The following is a 20,108-nucleotide window of genomic DNA, read 5'->3' as shown; positions in this document are numbered from 1 at the left end:
AACACCCAGAGCCTGAGGGGAGCAGAGAAGAGCTGGGTGGGATGGCAAATCCTGCAGGGTGGGTGGGCTGGGTGTGGGGAGGGGCTGGGACCCTCCCCTCCCTTCCCTCCTGCCCAGTGCCCCCACAGCCCCGTCCCAACCCAATTATGGGATAATTCACTTTGAGGTTTGGCTGCTGCTGACGGGATTGATTGAGGAGCTGGTAATTACATCTCCCTAAAAGGCCCCTGGGGCTTTGTGGGAGCACAAGTGGGGAAGGGAAAGGCTGATTTTTATGGGGGGACAGGCTTGGGGAGCCTGTCAGAGCCACGTGTCCCCCTCACCGTGTCCTCATCCCTCTGCCAAGCAGGGATCTCTCACTGCAGCCTGAGCTCGGTGTCATCCATTATGCAGGCCTGTAAATATATTATTTACTATTTCCCCGATTTTCACTCATTATTTATCACCTGCAGGCAGGGCTGCAGCCCCCAGGCAGGATCCTGTCAGGGACAGGGCTCCCCCCTTCCCTTGGCAAGAGGAGGGAGCTGGGAAGCTGCAGGATGGGGGCCCAGGAACCCCTGAACACACCTGGAGGAGGTTTAGCTGCAGGTGGGTTAAATCTCCTCCCTGAGCACACCTGGAGGATTTCAACTGGGTTAAATCTCCTCCTTGAACACACCTGGAGGAGTTTCAGCTGCTCTGGGTTACATCTCCTCCCTGAGCACACCTGGGGAAATTTCAGCTTTTCTGGGTTAAATCTCCTCACTGAGCCCACCTGGAGGAGCTGCAGGTGGGTTAAGTCTCCCTGAGCACACCTGGAGGATTTTCAGGAGCTCTGGGTTAAATCTCCTCCCCGAGCACACCTGGAGGATTTTCAGGAGCTCTGGGTTAAATCTCCTCCCTGAGCACACCTGGAGGATTTCACCTGCTCTGGGTTAAATCTCGTGCCCCAGTGCAGAGCAGAGTGGGGCTGTGGGCTCAGTGCAGCTGCCCTGGGGTGCCCACCCTGTGCCAGGCAGTGCTGGAGCTGCTCCTTTCCAGGAGGGATGAGCCATGAGTGATGCCCATCGGGGACTGGTAAGGTGGGTTTGGGTTCTGTTGCTTTTGTAGGGTTCTGCTGGCAGGAACCCCAAATTATGGGCTGTGAAAAGAGCCCAGGGCTGCCGTGGGCACCCACAGATGTGTGGGGGCTTCATGTGGTGATGGCAAGGCCAGGGATGCTGGGAGAATGAGAGCACACATGACATCTCCTAAAAACTGCTCTGGTGTCCTCCCCAAGTCTTTTTGGGTCTGGATTTTCCAAAACCCCCACTTCTCTGAGCTTTGGGTGTGGGAATCAGGGGTGGGGTCACTACAGGCACTTTGGCTGAGGGGAGAGGGTTTGGGGGGCTCTGGCACCCCCAGCCTGGCCCTGGCTGCTGAGGGGGGTCAGCAGTGAGTGCCTCAGACCCCTCAGCTTCTGGAGCATGCGATGAAGTGCGAGCCTTGGACGCAGCCCCCAGCAAACCTGGCTGCTCCCCAGCTGCTGCTCCCGAGGAGCGCTCCGGAGGTGCCCTTTAAATGTTAAGAAATGACGTTAAAATGAGCCAGAGCCTTCGTTTAAATTTTTAATCTCCTGATTTAAAAACCCAGCCCCGAGGTCTGGGCTGCTGCTGGGGGCTGCTGCTGCTCGCTGGGTGTCTCTGTGCTGGTGGTCCTGGAGTGTGGGGTCAGCTCTGCAGTGGGGGTTGCACCTCTGCCCTCCTGCTGCTGAGTGGAGCCAGCTTTTCCCCATCCTGGGGCTTCTCCCGACCCTTTCCAGCCCGTAGGAAAAGGAAAACTTGGATTTGAAGGGCAGTGGAGGAGCAGTTTGTGAACTGGGGCTGAGGGGCTGTCCTGGGGTGCTCAGTTAGGGGGGCTCGGAGAAGGAGAAGGAGCCTCAGTGCTGTCCTGGGGTGCTCAATTAGAGGGGTTCAGTACCTCAATGCTGTCCTGGGGTGCTCAATTAGAGGGGTTCAGTACCTCAATGCTGTGCTGGGGTGCTCAATTAAAGGGGTTCACAATCTCAGTGCTGTCCTGGGGTGCTCAATTAGAGGGGTTCAGCACCTCAATGGTGTCCTGGGGTGCTCAATTAGAGGGTTCAGAGCAGAAGGAACCTCAGTGCCAGCCCCAGGGTGGGTTTAGGTGCCCTGGTGGTGCCAAACCCTCGTGTCTGAAGGGGACCCAGGGCTGGTTGGGCTGGGTGGGGGGTCCCACACTTTCCACATCCCTCCTGGAGGGGTGAGACCATTAACCCCTCCATTCCAGTGGTTTGTGGGTTACTCGGGCCCATCTGATGGGCACAGAGGGCTGGCAGGCACAGCCAGGTCACCCCGACCCCCTTGGTGGTTCATTCCCAAATCTCCCCAAGGACAGAGCCAGCTCCTGCCCAGCCGTGGGAGTCCTGCCCCAGGGCTGGAGATGCTGCTCTGCCCTCTGCCAGCTCTGAGCCCCCTCAGCACCTCGGAGGAAGATTTAATTGGGCTGAGGTGCCCCGAGCAGCTGATGCTGGGAGACAGCCCCGGGGCTGGGACGGGCAGCAGCCCTGGCAGGAGGGAGAGGGCACTGCTCCCATCCTCGGTGCTTCTTTAACTCATCAAAGATTCAAGATGTTTCTGTTCTGAGCCGCTTTGGAGGTTCCTTGCACAGCACCCGAGGGCAGAGTGGAGCCCTGATTGACGCCCTTCAAGGAGAGGCAGCTTCAGCCCTGCCAGAATTGGGATGTTTGGCTGTGCGTGGCCTTGCAGGGCTGGGGAGGGCCCTGAGGGCCCAGGGAGTGATGAGGTGGCTGTGACTCACCCCAGGCTGCAGCTCTGGGGAGAAGGGACCTGCTAAGCCCAGGTTTGAAGCGAGCATTAAATGATTGCAGAGGCTGCTCTGGCCTGCAGCGCTACCCTGGGTGGACTCTTCCAGCAGAGCTGGAGAAAAAAGCCCCTTTCAATCTTAATTACAAACCCGAGAAGGTGTCAGGGAGCCTTGCTGCAGCTGGGCTTATCCTCCCCGTTAGAAACCTGCGCGTTGTTGTTGCTCTGGACGGTTCTGGCTTCTCCTCCTGCCTGCGGGAGCTCGTTACCCCGCAGCCTCCCGCATCCAATTTCTCTTCCCTGCGCCGGTGCTGACAGCCCGTGCCTCCATCCATCTCCTGTGCCCTTTGATAGCCGAGAAGGACTGAGCTCCTGGAGCCTCTCGCTCACTCACAGGCAGCGCTCCCGACCTCTCCCCGCCCTTCCCCGGCTGCCGCTCCGCTCCGGGGATGCTGCGGGAGCCGGCGAGGGATGCTGAGGACAGCCGGAGCTCTTGGCTGTTGTCCTGCAGCCTCTGGATAGTGCTGACGGTCCCCAAAGCTCCTGACAGCCCGGCAAAGACTTTTTCCCATTTCAAACAAAGCCTTGATCTTTTTTTGGAACTTGCCTTGGTTTCAGACAAGAGTTTTTTTTTAATTCAAGCCCAGCGCCGTATTTTGGGTTTTGACTTTGATGCGCCCTCTTCGAGCAGCAGGCAAAATAACAGCGTTGGCATCCGCAAATAGCCCCGGGCTGGCTCCTGCTGCCCGCGGCCCCGGGACCGGCCCCGACCGCAGCTCGGGGCTGCAGAGCCGCCGGTGCGGGCTGGAGACCCCCGGGCAGGGCCCAGCGGTGAGAGAGGGGCTCAGAAACCCCTTCAGAGGAGTCTTGGAGAGGCAGGAGTCCTGCGACGCGGCTCACGGTGGTCTGTGGGGATGTGCTGTCGCGATTGCCGGTGTAATTACGAGTGGTGCTGCCCCAAATTGTAGGTTGAGTTGGGATTCTCTGAAATGCTGGTGGAGGAGGGGGACAAAACTCGTGGGAGATGGAGGAACGCCCTGTGTGGGGCAGGGGTGACCCAGCAGCACAGGGAGGACACCCAAATATCCCCTGGGCATCACCCTCAGGGCCACGGGTGGGTGGCAATGCGGGGCCACGCTGCCCTCTGTGATCCCTGGGATGTGCCAGCAGCTCCAGGCTCCTCCACACGCTCCCGGAGACAGGTACAGGTGTGGTGCTGCCTGCTGGAACTTGCTCCTGCTCGGAGGGCTTTGGGCAGAGGAGAGCTGGCACAGAGCAGGGCAGGGAGGGAGGGATGGGCTCTGGTGGGGCGCTGATGTGAGATCCAGACTCAGTCGGGCTGGGTGACCGTGGGGAAGCAGGTACCTGTGCAAGCGGGTAATAAACCACTCACAGCTCAGCGAGATGAATGGTAATAACCATAAATCAGCGCTGGCACCAGGGTCAGAGCCGGATTTATGGCCCTGGAGACAGGAATTCCTGTTCTTCATGGAACAAAGCCCCGATCCTGCAGGGGCCTGGGAGCGTGCTGGGTGTTATTGTGGCTGCGGCGTGTGCGGGGGTGCCTGGGGAACGGGGCTGAACCCCGATGGGGGCTGAGCTCAGCCCTGGCAGGGCAGCCTCTCCCTGCGCTCCCTCCAGCGTCGGGAAACACCTCCCTGAGGGGTGAGCCAGGATTGCTGCCTCCCACAGCACATTGATCCCGTCATCTCGGCTGAGAATGCCAGCCACGGAGCTGATTAATGCCGGGGTGGGCAAGAGCCGGGTTATTGTTCAGTCTCTCTTCAAGAGGTCGATGGGAAATTTGGCAGTAGCTCTCCAAATACGCAACGTGCTTGCAGGCGTTGTCCCCCCCAAGGGCTGAGCGGGATTTCCACGTGAGGGTTCCATTGCAGGGGAAACGCACACCGGGGACAGCACACGCAGTTCTGTCAGTGCCTGTGGGAGAGCGCTCCCTCCGGCCCTGCCCTGGTGTGACCCGGCGCTGCCGGGGCTGTCTCCAGGCTAATCTGCTCATGCTTTCGTTTCACCCTGATCCTCGCAGGTCCCTTGGCTCAGAGGGGCCGTGTGTGCGCTCAGGAGGCTGATCCAGAATTCCGGATGGATATTTCCTCCTGTGCAGATGGTGCAGGTCCTTGGGTGTTAATGCTCGGTAGCAGCCGTGACTGAGCTGCTTTCCCCCACCTAATGCAAGGCACTGTGCTAGCAGAAAGCACAGACATCTTTGAAGGATGTGTGATCCTGTTGGGAGCTCTGGGCTTGAGGAATTGCGGGATCGGGCCTGACGAGGTGGCGTCTTGGCAGGGAGGTGCTGCTGGGTCATCTCTGGGGTTAAAGGTTTTGTTGGCTTTTTTGGGGTTTGTTTTTGAGAACCTTAAAACGTTTGCTCTGGTAATCCTGTGTTATTGAGTTCTGCCTTAGAGCTACCTGAGGGACGCGCTGTGTCCCCTCCTCAGGGGTCGAGCGCTGATTCTCTGAGCGCTGTCGGAGGGACTGGGGCAGCGAGGGGCGGGTTAGGGTGGGAGCTGCAGACAGCAGCCGCTGTTCCCACAGCGGGGGCACCGAGAGAGCGGGGGGGGGGACCCGCCCGCTCCTCACGAACCGGGGGCGGCCGGTGGGGACGCGCCCGCTCCCTCCGCGGCCGCTGGGTAGCGCTCGGGGCCGCGCCGTCTCCCCGCCTCCCCGGCTGGGGCTGCCCCCGGCTCCGCCGAGCCCCGCCGCCGCCGCCGCCGCTCACTCCGCCGCCGCGCAGCGCAGGAGGAGCAGCAGCAGCGGCCGGAGCGCCGAGAGGGATCGGCGCGGCGCCGCCAGCCCGCCCGCCGCACTTTCCCCGCCGCCCGCCGGGGACGGATCCTCTCTCTGCCGCCCGGAGCCGCCTGGGAGGGGATGTCCCTCGGCAGGAGCTGAGCGCTGGGGAGGGGCCGCCCCCCGCCCCCAAAGTTTTCGCTCGGCCCCGGAGCGCTGGGGAGCCGGCCCCCATGGAGCCCGGGCGGGCAGGAGGGGCCGGGGGCGCGGCGCCCTGCGCTTCCCGTCCCCTTCCCTGACGCGGGGCGCAGCGCTCGGGGAGGGGCTCGGCTGCCGGCTCCGCTCCGGATTTGGTGGTCCCGGCTCCGCACGTCCCTGGGGAAGCCGCCGATGGTGGGGAGCTGCCTGCGGACCGCCCCCAGCCCCACGAGGAGCCCTTCACCCGGCGCCTTCGCCTCCCCCTGAGCAGCGCTGCTGCGGGGATCCCTGCGCCGGAGCCGCCCGGATTATAAAGTCGGGGAAGTTCTCCCCCCGCAACCCCCCCAGCTTGTCTCGGCAGAGCCATGGCCCGGCTCCGGAGCTGGGGGCTGCTCTGCTTCGCCGTGCTCGCCCTGCCCGGCCCGCCGGGAGCCGGCGCCCAAGGTAAGGGGATGCGGGGGGCGGCGGGAGATGGGGGGACCCCGCGCTGCACCCCTCAACCGAGCCTATTGCCGCCCCGGGCCGGGAGATCGGTGCGCCAGCCGGGGGATGGGAGCGAGGCGGCTCCGGAGCTCCTACCGGGGGAAGAGCGGCATCCGTGATGTTCGCGAAGCCTCCCCGGAGCCAGCGCTCGGGGCCCGCCGGTGCCGGGTGCAGCGCGGTGACCGTGGTGGCTCAGGGGGACGAGCGGCATGGCTCTGCTCTGCTCCCCCTTCCCACAACTGCCCTCAGGCTGGGGATGGAGGGAACGTGTTGCTCTGAGCATGAGGGAGAGCCCGTGCCGGATCACCTTCGGGAGAGTGGGCAACCCGAGGGGTGAGCATCGCCCATACCCCCCACCCTGCCCCAAGGGTACCCCCGCTGTAGCACAAACCCCGGGGTGCGAGTCTGGGGGGTTCCCAGGGAGCAGCTCATATCCTGATGTTGGTCCCGTTGACTTCCAGCCGCCGGTACGAAATGCCGGGGGCTGGGGGGATCTGCACCCCCGAGCCCCTGTGGGTACCTGGGGCTCCCACTGCCCCCCAACAACCCCTGGGGGCTGCAGGGCAGGGTGAGCCCCTCTCCGCTGCTCTCCTTTGGGGCTCGGGCACAGCCCAGGCTGCTTTCAGCTGCTCCGCTAGCCCACAGGGATATAAAATCAGTTTGTGGCCCTTCGGGGTGCAGCTGGGGTTCAGAGGGGCCGGGGGGGACCCTGTGCTCCCCTTCCCTGCGGGCCCAGAGAGGAGGATCCCGGCTGGCAGGGCTGCGGCGCGGCTGCCTCCGTCCCTGCGCTTGGGCTGAGCAGATCCAGACGGGAAGCGGGGGGGCACGGCCGAGCGCAGCGCCGGGGGTCCTCACCCACGACATTTCTTGCCCTTGTTTGTGGCAGCAAGTGGAGCCAGGAGTCCCTGAGCGCTGCCGTGCTCCCGCTCCCCCTGAGCCTCCCCCAGCGCTGCTATAATTTCTCAGTAATTAAGTTCAGAACATAACATCTAAAGCGGCAGTATATTATCCGGGCAGGCCCTGTGTGGGGAGCTCTGAAGGTCTCTTTGATTGATTCACTCCCTTGCCGAGTTTCTCTTCTCCTGCCTGGCGGCTCCGGCTGCCGAGTCCCCTGCCATCCGTTTGTTCCGTGCCCTCGGGACGGGCTCCTGGGGTCACCCAAGCTCCTCCCGTTTATCCGAGGGGCTGTGGGGTGGGAGATGTGCTCTGCTGGGGTGGGGAAGGGGTTTCTCTCCGCTCTCCTGGCGCTGGAGCCGAGCCTTGCAGCTCTGGCTCTCTGCGGCGCGTGTCACGTCCTCGCGGGCGCTGTGACATTGTGCCCGGCGTGGCAGCGGCCACCAGCGAGCTGGGCGTGCTCGAGGGATCATTCCCAAAGCCTGGCACGTGCCCTGCCGCGGGTGGCACTGGGGACACGCCAGCAGGGTCACCTCCTGCCCGCTGTGGCTGTGCCCACGGGGTGCAAGCACTCTCCCTGGCATGGAGCTGGGAACAGCCTGGCACGGGGATCCTCCAGGCTCTGCTTTGTCCCTCTGCGGTGGGGCAGGCAGGGCTGGCAGAGCTTTGTGCCAGGGCTATCGATTCTGGCAGCCAAGGAAAACGGGATCAATCGGGGAGGGAAGGAGGAGGCGACGGAGCGAGAGCTCCCCGGCCGGGGCGCAGGGGCTGCCCGGGCACGGGGTGAGGCACTTCCACACCTGTGCTCGCCTAAAACAGGCCCCGTGGTGCCCGTGAGAGACAGGAGGGAAGTTTAATTACAGCCCGTCTGCGCTGTGTAATTATTAATTACCCGTGGCAAAAAATAACTTATTGATTAGGGGCCTGGCGCTAATTACCCGGAGCCCAATGCGGAGCTGGGGGAAGGCTCAGCCGGCAGCGCTGCCCGGGCTGGAGCTGTCGCAGTGCGACCTGTGCTGGGCCTGGGGGCTGTGCCAGGCCTGGGGGCACCCCACCATCACCCCTTGGGCTGATGAACAGGGCAATGAAGGGATCCCCGAGAGCTGGGGTAGCCTGGGGGTCCCCAGGCCTTTGCTGCTCGCTCTTTGTGAGACGCAGTTTCCCCACAGGCAGCACTGGGGGCACAGCCCGGGACCCCCCGTGTGGGCACAGCGCCTCTAATGGGATTGAAGAGGCCGTGGCCAGTCCCAGGAGGGATTTGGGCAGCTTAAGGTTCCAGACGGGATTTGGGGCAGGGGCCTGCCGTGGGCAGCTTCCACCAAAGAGGCTTATTAGAGGTGGCAGCAGGGGAGTTCCAGCATCTTCCGTCCCCGTGCGTGGGGCCTGGGCACGTCTGCACACACCGGGCCGGGCAGGAGGGGGGCAAGGACGAGCCCCTGCCCTTCCTGGGGATGTAATACTGATATCCACAGAGGAGCTGCTGCTGGTTCCTCTGTGCCATCGGGGCAGGAGGGGATGGCCCTGGCTCTGCTGTCCCTGCCAGCGCTGCCACGTTCGCTGGTGGCCTTGCGCAAGGCACCGGCTCTGGGGAGGCAGAGTGGCTTTTAGGGGAGAGGAGGAAAGGGAGATTAAATTTTGATGCTGCTTGGGAAGCCATTAGTGCCTGGGCACGGCGATGATGAAATTTTGATGACCTGATCACTGTGAGGGAGGGGGATACGCTCCTGTCCCGGGCAGGCTGTGCCACTGTGCTGTCACCGCGCTGTCCCCAAAGCTTTGGGGTGCCAGCTGAGGGGCAGAACAGGCAGGATGAGGGCTGGCATGGAAATGGGAGCTCGTACCCCCCTGCGCTGGTGGGCAGGGAGAGCCGGCGGTGGCCGAGCAGCTCCTGGCCCGGGTGAGTGACAGCGTCAAGTGCTGCTCGTCCCTCGGTGACGGGGACAGCGCTGCGGTGGCATTTCCGCCCAGCAGGAGCTCCAGGAGAGCGGCCAGGAGCGAGCAGGCGGATCCTTGGCTGCTGGAGCACCTGGGAGAGCGCCGATAATTAAACGGCGAGGAGGGAGGCTGCAGGAGGGGTGACCCTGCCTCTGCCACTCCGCCGGCCGTGTGGCCGTGTCCCTGTCCCCAGCCTGTGCCCGTGGCTGGTTCCTGCCCGGGGATGAGCTCCAGCCGCGCTCTCATCCCTGTAGGCCCCACACAAACTGCTTTGGGGTGTGCTGGTTGCAGCAGCAGCAGCGCAGGCGGTGCTTGGGGTGAAACGGCCCCGTGGGGCAGCGCCATGTGGGAGCAGAACCCGCTGGGTGCTGGGTGCTGGGTGGGTGATGGGGGGTGCCCTCCCCTCTGAGCCCTCGTTATTGCCCCAAGCTCATTAACGAGTGGCTGGCGTGTGGCTGGGTGAGAAACGGGCGGGCGGAAATCTGCTGCTGTCAGTGGTGATGTGATTGTGCTAACGAAGGGAGAGCTGAGCCCTCGCCGTGCCCGCGGCCGTGCCAGGGCTGGTGGCTCCTCCTGGCACCGGACCTTGGGCTTCCAGAGCAGCCAAGGGGATCCTGGGGAGCAGGGATGGCTCAGGGTGGGGGGCACTGGGGCATTGGGGTGCCCTGGGAGCTGCTGTGCCAGTGCAGTGGAGCATGGCATGGAGCTGCTGGAAAGGCCATGGTGCCAGGACCACTCAGGTGTGGTGGTGATGCCAGGGACCACCCTCATCCCCACGGCTGCTGCTTTGAGTCGGGGTTCCCCCATCCACGGGGGTGGATCCAGCCTCAGGATGTGTTCCTATCACTGCCTGGCCAGCAGGGAGGAATGTGCTGGAGCAGCTCCCTGCTGTGCTGGCCATGCTTGGCATCCCTCACACATCCCCCTTGGCATCCCTCACACCCCTCTTGGCATCCCTCACACACCCCCCTTGGCATCCCTCACACCCCCCTTGGCATCCCTCACACTCCCTTGGCATCCCTCACACATCCCCCTTGGCATCCCTCACACTCCCTTGGCATCCCTCACACATCCCCCTTGGCATCCCTCACACTCCCTTGGCATCCCTCCTGCCCCTTTGGCATCCCTCACACCCCAGGGCATGCTGGTGATGCCACTGGAGTGGGCACTGCCCTCAGCACCCTCCGTGGGTTTGCGGACCAGCTCTTGGAGATGCACTTCCCAGATTTGGGGGTGCATTTCCCAATTTTGGAGGTGCATTTCCCAGCTTTGGAGGCGCATGTCCCAGCTTTGGGGTTACATTTCCCAGTTTTGGGGGTGCATTTCCCAATTTTGGGGTTGCATTTCCCAGCTCTTGTGGGTGCATTTCCCAATTTTGGGGGTGCATTTCCCAGCTCTTGTGGGTACATTTCCCAGTTTGGGGGGCACATTTCCCAGCTTTGGGGTTACATTTCCCCGTTTTGGGGTTGCATTTCCCAGCTCTTGTGGGTGCATTTCCCAATTTTGGGGGTGCATTTCCCAATTTTGGGGGTACATTCCCCAGTTTTGGGGTTGCATTTCCCAGTTTTGGGGGTACATTCCCCAGTTTTGGGGGTTCATTTCCCAGCTTTGGGGCTGTGCCCTGCCTCACCTTGCAGCCCCCCTCCCCAGCCCCACTGCCAGCACCTGCCTGTGCCCCGGGCAGGCCGTGCCCCCCTGGCGGCCCCCGCCCCACCCTCGCGTCGCCCCCAGCCCCGGGGGTGCAGGAATGCCTGCCTGGACAGCCATGCCGGGCTCGGGTTGCCTGGGAACTGGGAAACCTGATCCCTGGGAGCGGGGGCCGAGGGCAGGGGACATTCCCGGGCTGCAGCTGGTCCTCCCCGGCCCCCTTTGTCTCTCTGCTCCGATGGGGCCCCCAGGAACGGAGATTTGGGGCTGGGGGCTCGGGTTTGAGCAGAACGCTGGGGATGCTCTGGGGGGTCACCTCCCCGCGTGGATCAGCGTCACCACCGCGGGCTGGGCACGGGGACCAGGGCCAGCTTGGAGGAACCTCAAGGTGTCCCTGCCCGTGGCAGGGGTGGGACAAGAGGAGCTTTCAGCCCTGTCCGAGCCGTCCCATGCCGCTCTGAAGGCCCCAGGAGCAGCTGCTGCTGCGTGCCAGCAGCTGGGCATCCCGGCTGGCCGCGGGCATGGCACGGGGGCCATCCCAGGAATGCTGCGCTCCCCTGTCCCTCCCTGCCTGCCAGCCCTCATTGTCCCCATTGCCCACCCTGACATTGCAGGAGCTTCCCTGCAGCCTGGGCGGCACAGGGAAACTGAGGCACGGGGCAGGGGTGGTGGTGGGGACAATGGCTGCTGTCCTGCTGCCTGGTGGCGCTGGGGACAGCAGGAAGGGCACCCTGGCACACGTGAGCTGCTCCTGTGGCTCCCGTCCCTGCCTGTCCGTGAGGAAGCCCCGGGTGCAGGGAAGCCTCGATGACTTTGGCCATTAGCAGAAGGAGCCGCTGAGCTAATTTTAGCCCTGGCAGCTAATTGCTTTCTGCACTGCTGGGTGAGCCCACAGCCTGCCAGCCCTCGGCTGTAACCTTGAGCCCTCCCAGCCCCGTGCCCCTGCCAGGGCAGGGAGAGGGATGGATGGGGACCCTTCTGTGGCCCCTGGAGGGGTTTCTCTGGGGCATTGGGGTGCACAGAGCCGGGAGGGGTTGGGGGCCTGGCCGGGTCCTGCTGTAGCTTGGAGCAGTGTCCCTCGTGCCTTGTGTGGCACAGGGACATGTAACGTGACAGGGTTTTGCTGTCAGGGGTGGCCGTGAGGTGAGGACGCCCAGGGATGAGACTCCTTCAGCTTGGTGAAGAGAAATGCTGGGTTTGGAGCCCCTTTTCCCATTTCCCATTTCCCCAGGGCAGGAGTGAGGCTGGGGACGCTGTGCTCCCTGCTCCTGGCTGCAGGGAGGGACAGAGTTCTTCCCAGGGTGGCCTGGGGGCCTGTCCCCATGTCCCCATCCTGCAGGGCCACCCCCAGCACGTCCCAGCTCTTGGACTGGAACCTGGGCAGTGCTGGGGGTTTGTGGGGACATTTGTGCTCCTTCCAGGAGCTGTGTCCTCCTGCAGGGAGGAGCTGAGGGTGAGCCCGTGGGTCTCTGCAGGGTGGGACACTCGGTGCTTCCCCTCCTCATCCTCCTCTTCCTCCCTGCCTGGGTTTATCAGGGGTCAGGCTCAGAGCTTGGTGATGGGTCCTGCATGGGTCTGGCAGAGCGTGAAGGGCTGGCTGGGCACGGAGCAGGACGGGGGCGCGATGCCAGCTGGGCCCACATGGGGCTGGGGATGGATGGAGGGATGGATGGATGATGGATGGATGGATGGATGGATGGGGGATGGATGGACGGACAGATGGAGGGATGGATGATGGATGGATGATGGATGGATGGATGGAGGGATGGATGGATGATGATGGATGATGGATGGATGGATGGATGGATGGAGGGATGGATGGATGGATGGATGGATGGAGGGAGGGATGGATGGAGGGAGGGATGGAGGGATGGATGGATGGATGGATGGATGATGATGGATGGATGGGGGATGGATGGATGGATGGATGATGGATGGATGGACAGACGGTTGGAGGGGGCTGGGACCGGAGGACACAATGGCTCTGCTTTCAGCACCCCGCCTCCCTGCATGCCTGAAAAGCAGCTGATGGCCGTGCCGGCGGATGAAATGGGATTAGCTGCTGCTGCCACAGCGAGCGAGCGCGTCCTGCCGAGCCGGACAATGCTCCCGCTGTGCCCCTCTGTGTCCCACCACAGCCCTGCCCTGGCTGTGCCCGGGGGCACCTTCCGACCCTCCTGAGCTCCAGCACAGGGTCCCGGGGGTTCCAGAGCTGCTCCAGCGCCGAGCATCTCCCAGGGGAGCTGTTGGGATGACCGAAGCTCAGAGCTGTCCCACCGCAGCGAGCACCCGGCGCCCCGCAGTGCCAGGGAGAAGCGAACCGAGGGCGCGGAGGGCTTGGGCAGGGTGGGCACCTCCGTCGCGGCCCCCCCGGTCGGTACCGGGACCCCGCGGGCTGTCCCGGGGCGCGGCCGCAGCTGCGGCGCTGCCGTGCTCGCTGGAGTGAGCTGATGTTTACCCTGATAATGAGTTCTCGACGCGCTCGCAAACTAATAAAATCAACTCATTACGGTGGGAGGGTTCGCTCCGAGCTCGCTCTGCCGCCGTCGGGAGCACCTGGAAGCGCTCGGCACCCGGCGAGTTAGAGGATGGGCGCCTTCATCGCCTCCTCGTCCCGGTTTTCCTGGCGGTGGATGGAAGCGAGAGGCGTGCGGGGAGCGGAGCTGCCGGAGCCCTTCCCCGGGGGAGTCTCGCTCGCTTGGCTTCTCCCCATAAGCTTCACGTCAGGCTGGAATCGCTGGCTCGGGCTGGAAAAGCCCCTCTGGCTGCGAGAGCCACAAGTGTGTGAATAAATGCCACGACCGGAGTTTGCTGCGCTGCGCTGGAAATTCAGGGCTGTCCGTGGGGAGGGATGCCAGGCTGTCTGTCCTTCCCCCACCCCGCCAACAGGGCTGGCTGCGGAGGGAAAGCTTTGGAGTAAAATGAGCTTTTCCAAGGAAAACTCGCGCTCGCCGTCATGCTGCAGCTATTTCTGTTCCGAGTGAGCAATGCAAGGACTAATTAATACTTAGGGAAAAGGATGGCTGGGCAGCTCCCCAGGAAATGGGCGAGTGCTCGGGGCACACTGTCCGTGCTGCAGGGAGGAGGACTCCGGCCTCAGAGCCTTCATCCCGCCTGGCACGGGCAGGAGGGGCTGGCAGAGCCTTCTCCATCCTGCGGGGCTCGAAAAGGGATGGAAAAAAGGGGCTCCATTGCGTCAGTGCCCCGGGAAGGGCTGAGCGGGGCTTTTCTTGTGGTTTCCCTCCTCTGCTTTTCTTCCCCCGCCGTTCTTTGGGTTGGGCCTCGTTGGGATTCTCGGGGCCAGGCTGGGAAGCGGCTGCTGTGTGTCTGTGTGTCTGTCCGTCTGCTCAGCGTCCTGTCCTGGTCGGGGGTGGGACACGGGTGTCCCTGCCAGGAGGGACATCTCGGGTGCGGCTGTGGCTCCGGCAGGGCTGGCCTGCGGTGGCTTTGCTTTCCCAGCCCTCAGGGCTGTGGTGTCTGTCCTTCCAGGGCTGCGGTGTCTGTCTGTCCTTCCAGGAATTCCTCGAGGATGCGCTCAGCGCGTTCCATGTGGCCAAACCCGGCTTGAGTGTCACTCCCTGGGGTGGGTGACACCGGGGACAGGATCCGGGCTTTTGGGACCTCCGCCTCGTTTGGCAGCTGGGTGTGGAGCTGTTCCTGCCAAATCCATGTGGGGAAGCTCCAGACTCGGCTGGGAAGGGCTGAAGGGCAGGACGGGGGATGCACTTTAACCCTTTCCTGCCCCGGACCCGTCCGGCCACTGCCTGCTGGGGGGGGTTTGGAGGGGATGTCCGTCCATCCTTCCCTTCCTCCGTGCTCTGGAGCCCCTCCCGGCAGGATCAGCCGCAGGATCCGGCCCCTCTAATAGCGTTGAGTCACTCTCCGGGTGTCCGTGACTCACAGCAGTGACCCAGATACGGCGGAGCTGCGTAATCGCGGAGCGTTTCTGCCGTCCCAAGGAGTTTGCTGGGGAAGGGGTTTAGTCCGGAGCCTGGAGCTCGTTCAACATCCCCAGCTGGAGATCGGGCTGTGTCCTGCATGGCGACAGGCTCGGCAGGACAATGTCTGTCCGTGCCACCAGCAGCAGGGCGGCCCTGGGGGTGTCCCCAGGTCTGGGGGGGCTCCTGTCCCTTGTCCCCTCTGGGCTGGGTGGGCTCCTGTCCCTTGTGTCCTCTGGGCTGGATGTGGCTCCTGTCCCTTGTGTCCCCTGGCTGAGGGGGTTCCTGTCCCTTGTCCCCCTGGGTTACGGGTGGCTCCTGTCCCTTGTCCCTTCCAGCTCCTGGCCGCCCCACGTGTTTGGTTTGCAGCCCCGTGCCATGGGGCCAGGGTTGGGATTGGAGCACAAAGCTCCTCTTGTGCCCCCCGGGCTCGGGGCTGGGCAGGCACAAGGCGGCCGTGTGTCTGTCTGTGTGTGTCTGTGTGTCTGTGTGTGTCTGTGTGTCTGTGACTGTTTGGGGTTTCCCGGGAGGGAAATGTTGGTTTTTCCAGCGGCAGGCATGGGCAGCACACAGCCCCGCTCTGTTCCCAGCCCTGGGGGTGAATCAATCCCTGTTTCCCGGCCAGGGCTGATGTTTCCCCCTTGGCTCTGGGAGCAGTATGAGCCTCACCTTATGCACGTTGTCACCTGGCTGTGTCCCCAGTGCCACAGGGTGGGCACTGAGGGCTGTCCCGGGCTGTGGTCCATGGGAATCCTTAGGGGATGATGCTGGAACGGCCCTGGCTCTGCTGCAGGGGGCAGAGGAGGGTTTGTCACCAGCTTTGGGACCCTGATGGCCTGGGACAAGGGCTGGGAGCTGCTGAGGTGTTGGGGAAGGGATTGCCAGGATGAGACTGCAGGGGAAGGGGATTCATCTCCAGCACCAGGAGATCCTGAGCCTTTTTGCAGCCCCCCTGGTCCTGGGGGAGCTGGGCTGCTCCCTTCCCACGTCCCCCATCCCTGGAGGGGCTCACCTGGGCATGGTGAGGCTGCCCGTGGCCCCCTGAGCCTGCCAGAGCCACGGCTGTGGAAGAGGAGCTTGTTATGGAGCCATCCTGCTTTTAATTAACAAATTAAAATCCTAGTTAACAATCCAGCCCCAGGGCTGTTGGAGGCTGGGAGAAGCCGGAGCGTTTGTTATGGAAACAGCAGTTAATTAACAAATAAATAAATAAGTATGGGCCTGGAGACAGATGTGGGAGGAGGAAGGGGAGATGGCAGCGTGGTCGGGGTGTCCCAGTGGCCTGGTGGGATGCAGGGAGAGAGGAGGACATCCATCTGTTCATCTGTCTGTCCATCCATCCATCCATCCATCCATCCATCCGTCCATCCATCCATCCATCCATCCATCCATGGATTCCATCCATCCATCCATCCATCCATCCATCCATCCATCCATCCATCCATCCATCATCCATCCATCCATCCATCCATCCATCCATCCATCCATCCATCCATCCATCCATCCATCATCCATCCATCCATCATCCATCCATCCATCCATCCATCCATCCATCCATCCATCCATCCATCCATCCCTCCATCCATCCATCATCCATCCATCCATCCATCCATCATCCATCCATCCCCCATCCATCCATCCATCCATCCATCCATCCATCCATCCATCCATCCATCCCCCATCCATCCATCCATCCATCCATCCATCCATCCATCATCCATCCATCCATCATCCATCCATCCATCCATCCATCCATCCATCCATCCATCCATCCATCCATCCATCCATCATCTATCCATCCATCATCCATCCATCATCCATCCATCCATCCATCCATCCATCCATCATCCATCCATCCATCCATCCATCCATCCATCCATCCATCCATCCATCCATCATCCATCCATCATCCATCCATCCATCCATCATCCATCCATCCATCCGTCCGTCCATCCATCCATCCATCCATCCATCCATGGATTCCATCCATCCATCCCCCATCCATCCATCCATCCATCCATCCATGGATTCCATCCATCCATCCCCCATCCATCCATCCATCCATCCATCCATGGATTCCATCCATCCATCCCCCATCCATCCATCCATCCATCCATCCATCCATCCATCCATGGATTCCATCCATCCATCCATCCATCCATCCATCCATCCATCCATCCATCCATCCATCCATCCATCCATCATCCATCCATCCATCCATCCATCCTGGGGTCTGCCATGCTCTGGGTGGGCATTCAGAGCCACTGAGTGCAGGTGGCTCTTGCTGGCAGTGCCAGGACAGATCTGGCCACCTTCCACTTGCCAGGGCCACCTTGGCTGGGCTCGTGGTCTCTGCCTGGGCTTTCCCTGAGCGCTGCCAGCTCCAGGAATCACCCCCACGCTGGGAGCAGGAATGCCAGGACAGATCTGCAGCAGAGATGGATGAGGTGTGACACCTGCAGCCCGCAGGTGACACCAGTGCCATGCTGGGGACAGCAGGAGGAGGGGACAGCGCCGGGGGCATCGCCTGGGGGCTGCTCTGCATCCCTGTGCAGGGATGGTGGTCCCCACCAGTGCCACCTGTACCCCACGATAAGGATGTGTGCAGGATCTGGGGAGCACTGGCTGCTGCCAGGGAGGGGGTGCTGAGGCCGTGGCCTCCCTGGCCGTGCCCTGCAGTGGTCAGTTTGGATTAGCCACAGGGCTGTCACCCACAGGGATGTCACCGAGTGCCCCGGGCAGTGGCTGCTGCCTGCAGGGATTGTCACCAGGGGTGGCTGCTCTGGGGGTTTGGGGTCACTGTGGTCACTGTGCTGCTCCCCCAGGCACTGAGGGGTCACCTGGAGGTCTCAGTGCCACGGGCTGTGGGATGTGACCCAGTGTCACAAACAGGGATGGCTATGGGATGTGACAGAGTGCCGTGGGCAGGGGTGGCTGTGGGGATGTGACCCAGTGCCACAGGCTGGGGTGGCTGTGGTGACCAGCACGGGGATGTGACCCAGTGCCCGAGTGAGGACGTGGGTGGCTGTGGGATGTCACCGTGGGGACATGACCCCTCTGCCAGCCCATACTGGGGCCCTTTGGGGTTTCTGTGGGGTGAGGAGGGGGCAGAGCCCACGTCCCTCTGGCAGCTTCACCTTTCCAGAGGCTTGGGGGAAGGAAATCAGTTTAAGCTGCAGCTCTGCAAATCCTGCGGTGTCACACGGGCGGGAGCTCTGCTGAGCAGCTCCTCCAGGTCTGCCTTTGCTCAGCCTCCCCTTAATCCCGTTACCACACCTCTGCAATCGGCTTAGGGCATGTAGGGAACCCCAAATCCCCTCCGAGGGAGCGCAGGGAGCGGCCCAGCAGGGCTGGAGCTCTGGGCTCAGCCCAGCTCCTCTCTGGGCTGGTGAGGGCAGCTCCTGCTCCCTCTGCCAGCCCTTCTGGGGTCACGGGCACCTTATGGGTGTCCTCACATCCCCAGAGCTCCCTGTGACCCAAAATTCCTTTTTCTTGTGTCAGGAGGTGCCCAAGCAGCTGCACAAGTGCACAGGGGGCTGGATGGAGAGGAGCTGCCCATCTCCAGCTGGGCAGGAGCTGTGACCTGAGCCAGGAACTGCTCTGTTTTCCACACGGCAAAGGAGAGGGCTGGAAAGCAGCCCCAGAAGTGCAGGACACCACATCCAGGTCCCCTCTGTCCCTCTAGGGATTCTCTGGGAATTCTCTGTGAATTCTGTGGGGTTGAGGAATCAGCGCCTCAGAGGAAGGGCTGAGGATTGGGTGGGGAAAGGAAAAAACCTGGCACAGGGATGGGAGAATGGGAGCATGATGCTCTCCAGTAGTCTATGGGAACCAGAATATTGTGAGCCTTGGCTGAAAACCCCCTTAGCTCCTTTTAGTGGGAGATCAGAAGGAAAATAATCTCCAATGGTGTTTTCCACATTGCAAAGGAGAGGGCTGGGGCAGCAGCCCCAGGAGCTGCAGGACACCACGTCCAGGTCCTGCTCTGGGAATTCTGTGGGGTTGAGGAATCAGCACCTCAAGGAAGGGCTGGGGATGGGGTGGGGAGAAGGAAAACCCGGTGGGACAGGGATGGGAGAATGGGAGCACGATGCTCCCCGATGTTCTGCGGGAACCAGAGCACCGTGAGCTCGCCAGCCCAGGAACCGACCCCCCGAAATCCGCGCCGCGTCCCCACCGCCTCCCACCCCCAGCTCCGGCAGCAGAACCCCCCAGCCCGGCTCTGCCGCCGCCTCGGCAGCACCGAACCCCCCTCGTAAATAATTCAGGAAGCCGAGCGGCGTCCGCAGGGGCTGCGGATAAACGCGGTAAATGGCTGAGAAATGGAGCGTGTCCTCCGGGAGCCACCTCCGCGCACGGTGGCCGGGCCCCCTCTCCTCCTCCCGGCCCAGGTGGGGGCTCCGGGCCGGCCCCGGTACCCGAGCCACGGAGGAGGGGATGGGGCTGAGGAGCCGAGGCCACTGGAGCATCGGGAATTGCATTTCATGGCTGGGCAGGCTGGGATACCCGCCCGGCCCCGCGCTCCGAGAGGAGATAAGATTTGATTAAGAAGGCTGCTATTAATTTATGGCAAGTACACTCACGGCAGTGGAGAGGTTGCTTTTAATTAATAGCCAGAAGGAGAGTTTTAAAGCTCTTGGTCTCAGTGGGGGGAGAAAGGGAGGGAGGGGAGAGCGGGGAAGGAAGGGAACAAAGTAAGTTGGGAGGATTAATGGTCACATCTGCAATTATAAGTCTTTTTCTTAGTGAAAAGGGCAAAAAAAGGCACATCAAAAAACACGCTGTGGGTTGGGGGTGTGTGGGGCAGCTGGGCTGGTCCCTGGGGATGGGGTGGGATGGGATGGGATGGGATGGGATGGGATGGGATGGGATGGGATGGGATGGGTGGGACCGTGCCAGGTGCCTTTGGCACTGCTCCATCCCAGCCTGAGGGGACAGCAGGGGACAGCCGCGTGTCCCTGTAGCTCTGCTGGGCTCAGCACTGAGAGCCAACGCTGGGAGGGATCTCTTGGAAGAAATGATTTATTTGTGAGGGTGCCCAGAGCAGCTGTGGCTGCCCCTGGATCCCTGGCAGTGCTCAAGGCCTGGCTGGACAGGGGATGGTGGGAGGTGTCCCTGCCATGGCAGGGGTGGCACTGGATGGATTCTGAGCACTTCCCCAACACAAACCACTCTGGCATGGGCTGACTCTGTGGTTTTGGCTGTGGTGGTGCTGGGATGAAGAGGATGGATGGATGGATGGATGGATGGATGGATGGATGGATGGATGGATGGATGGATGGATGGATGGATGGATTCTGAGCACTTCCCCAGCCCAAACCACTCTGGCATTGGGTGACTCTGTGGTTTTGGCTGTGGTGGTGCTGGGATGAGGAGGACGGAGCTGGGATGAGGAGGATGGAGCAGGGATGAGGAGGATGGAGCTGGGATGAGGAGGATGGAGCTGGGATGAGGAGGATGGAGCAGG

At 62.4% G+C, this 20,108-nt stretch overlaps 1 protein-coding gene across 1 annotated transcript in view; it reads left to right on the top strand.

Annotated features, from left to right (window-relative positions):
* The first annotated feature begins 5,651 nt into the window (after nt 1-5,651).
* SDK2 (sidekick cell adhesion molecule 2) overlaps nt 5,652-20,108 on the top strand; it is a 52,056-nt gene continuing 37,599 nt past the window's right edge. Inside the window, 1 exon segment of the mRNA XM_063175608.1 lies at nt 5,652-6,188. Coding sequence (XP_063031678.1) covers nt 6,110-6,188 — 79 coding nt within the window. The 5' untranslated portion in view covers nt 5,652-6,109.

This window comes from Melospiza melodia, chromosome 24, assembly GCF_035770615.1.
Source record: "Melospiza melodia melodia isolate bMelMel2 chromosome 24, bMelMel2.pri, whole genome shotgun sequence".
Lineage (NCBI taxonomy): Eukaryota > Metazoa > Chordata > Aves > Passeriformes > Passerellidae > Melospiza > Melospiza melodia.
Note: the sequence above shows the minus strand (reverse complement) of the source record. Positions and strands in the feature narration are given on the sequence as shown.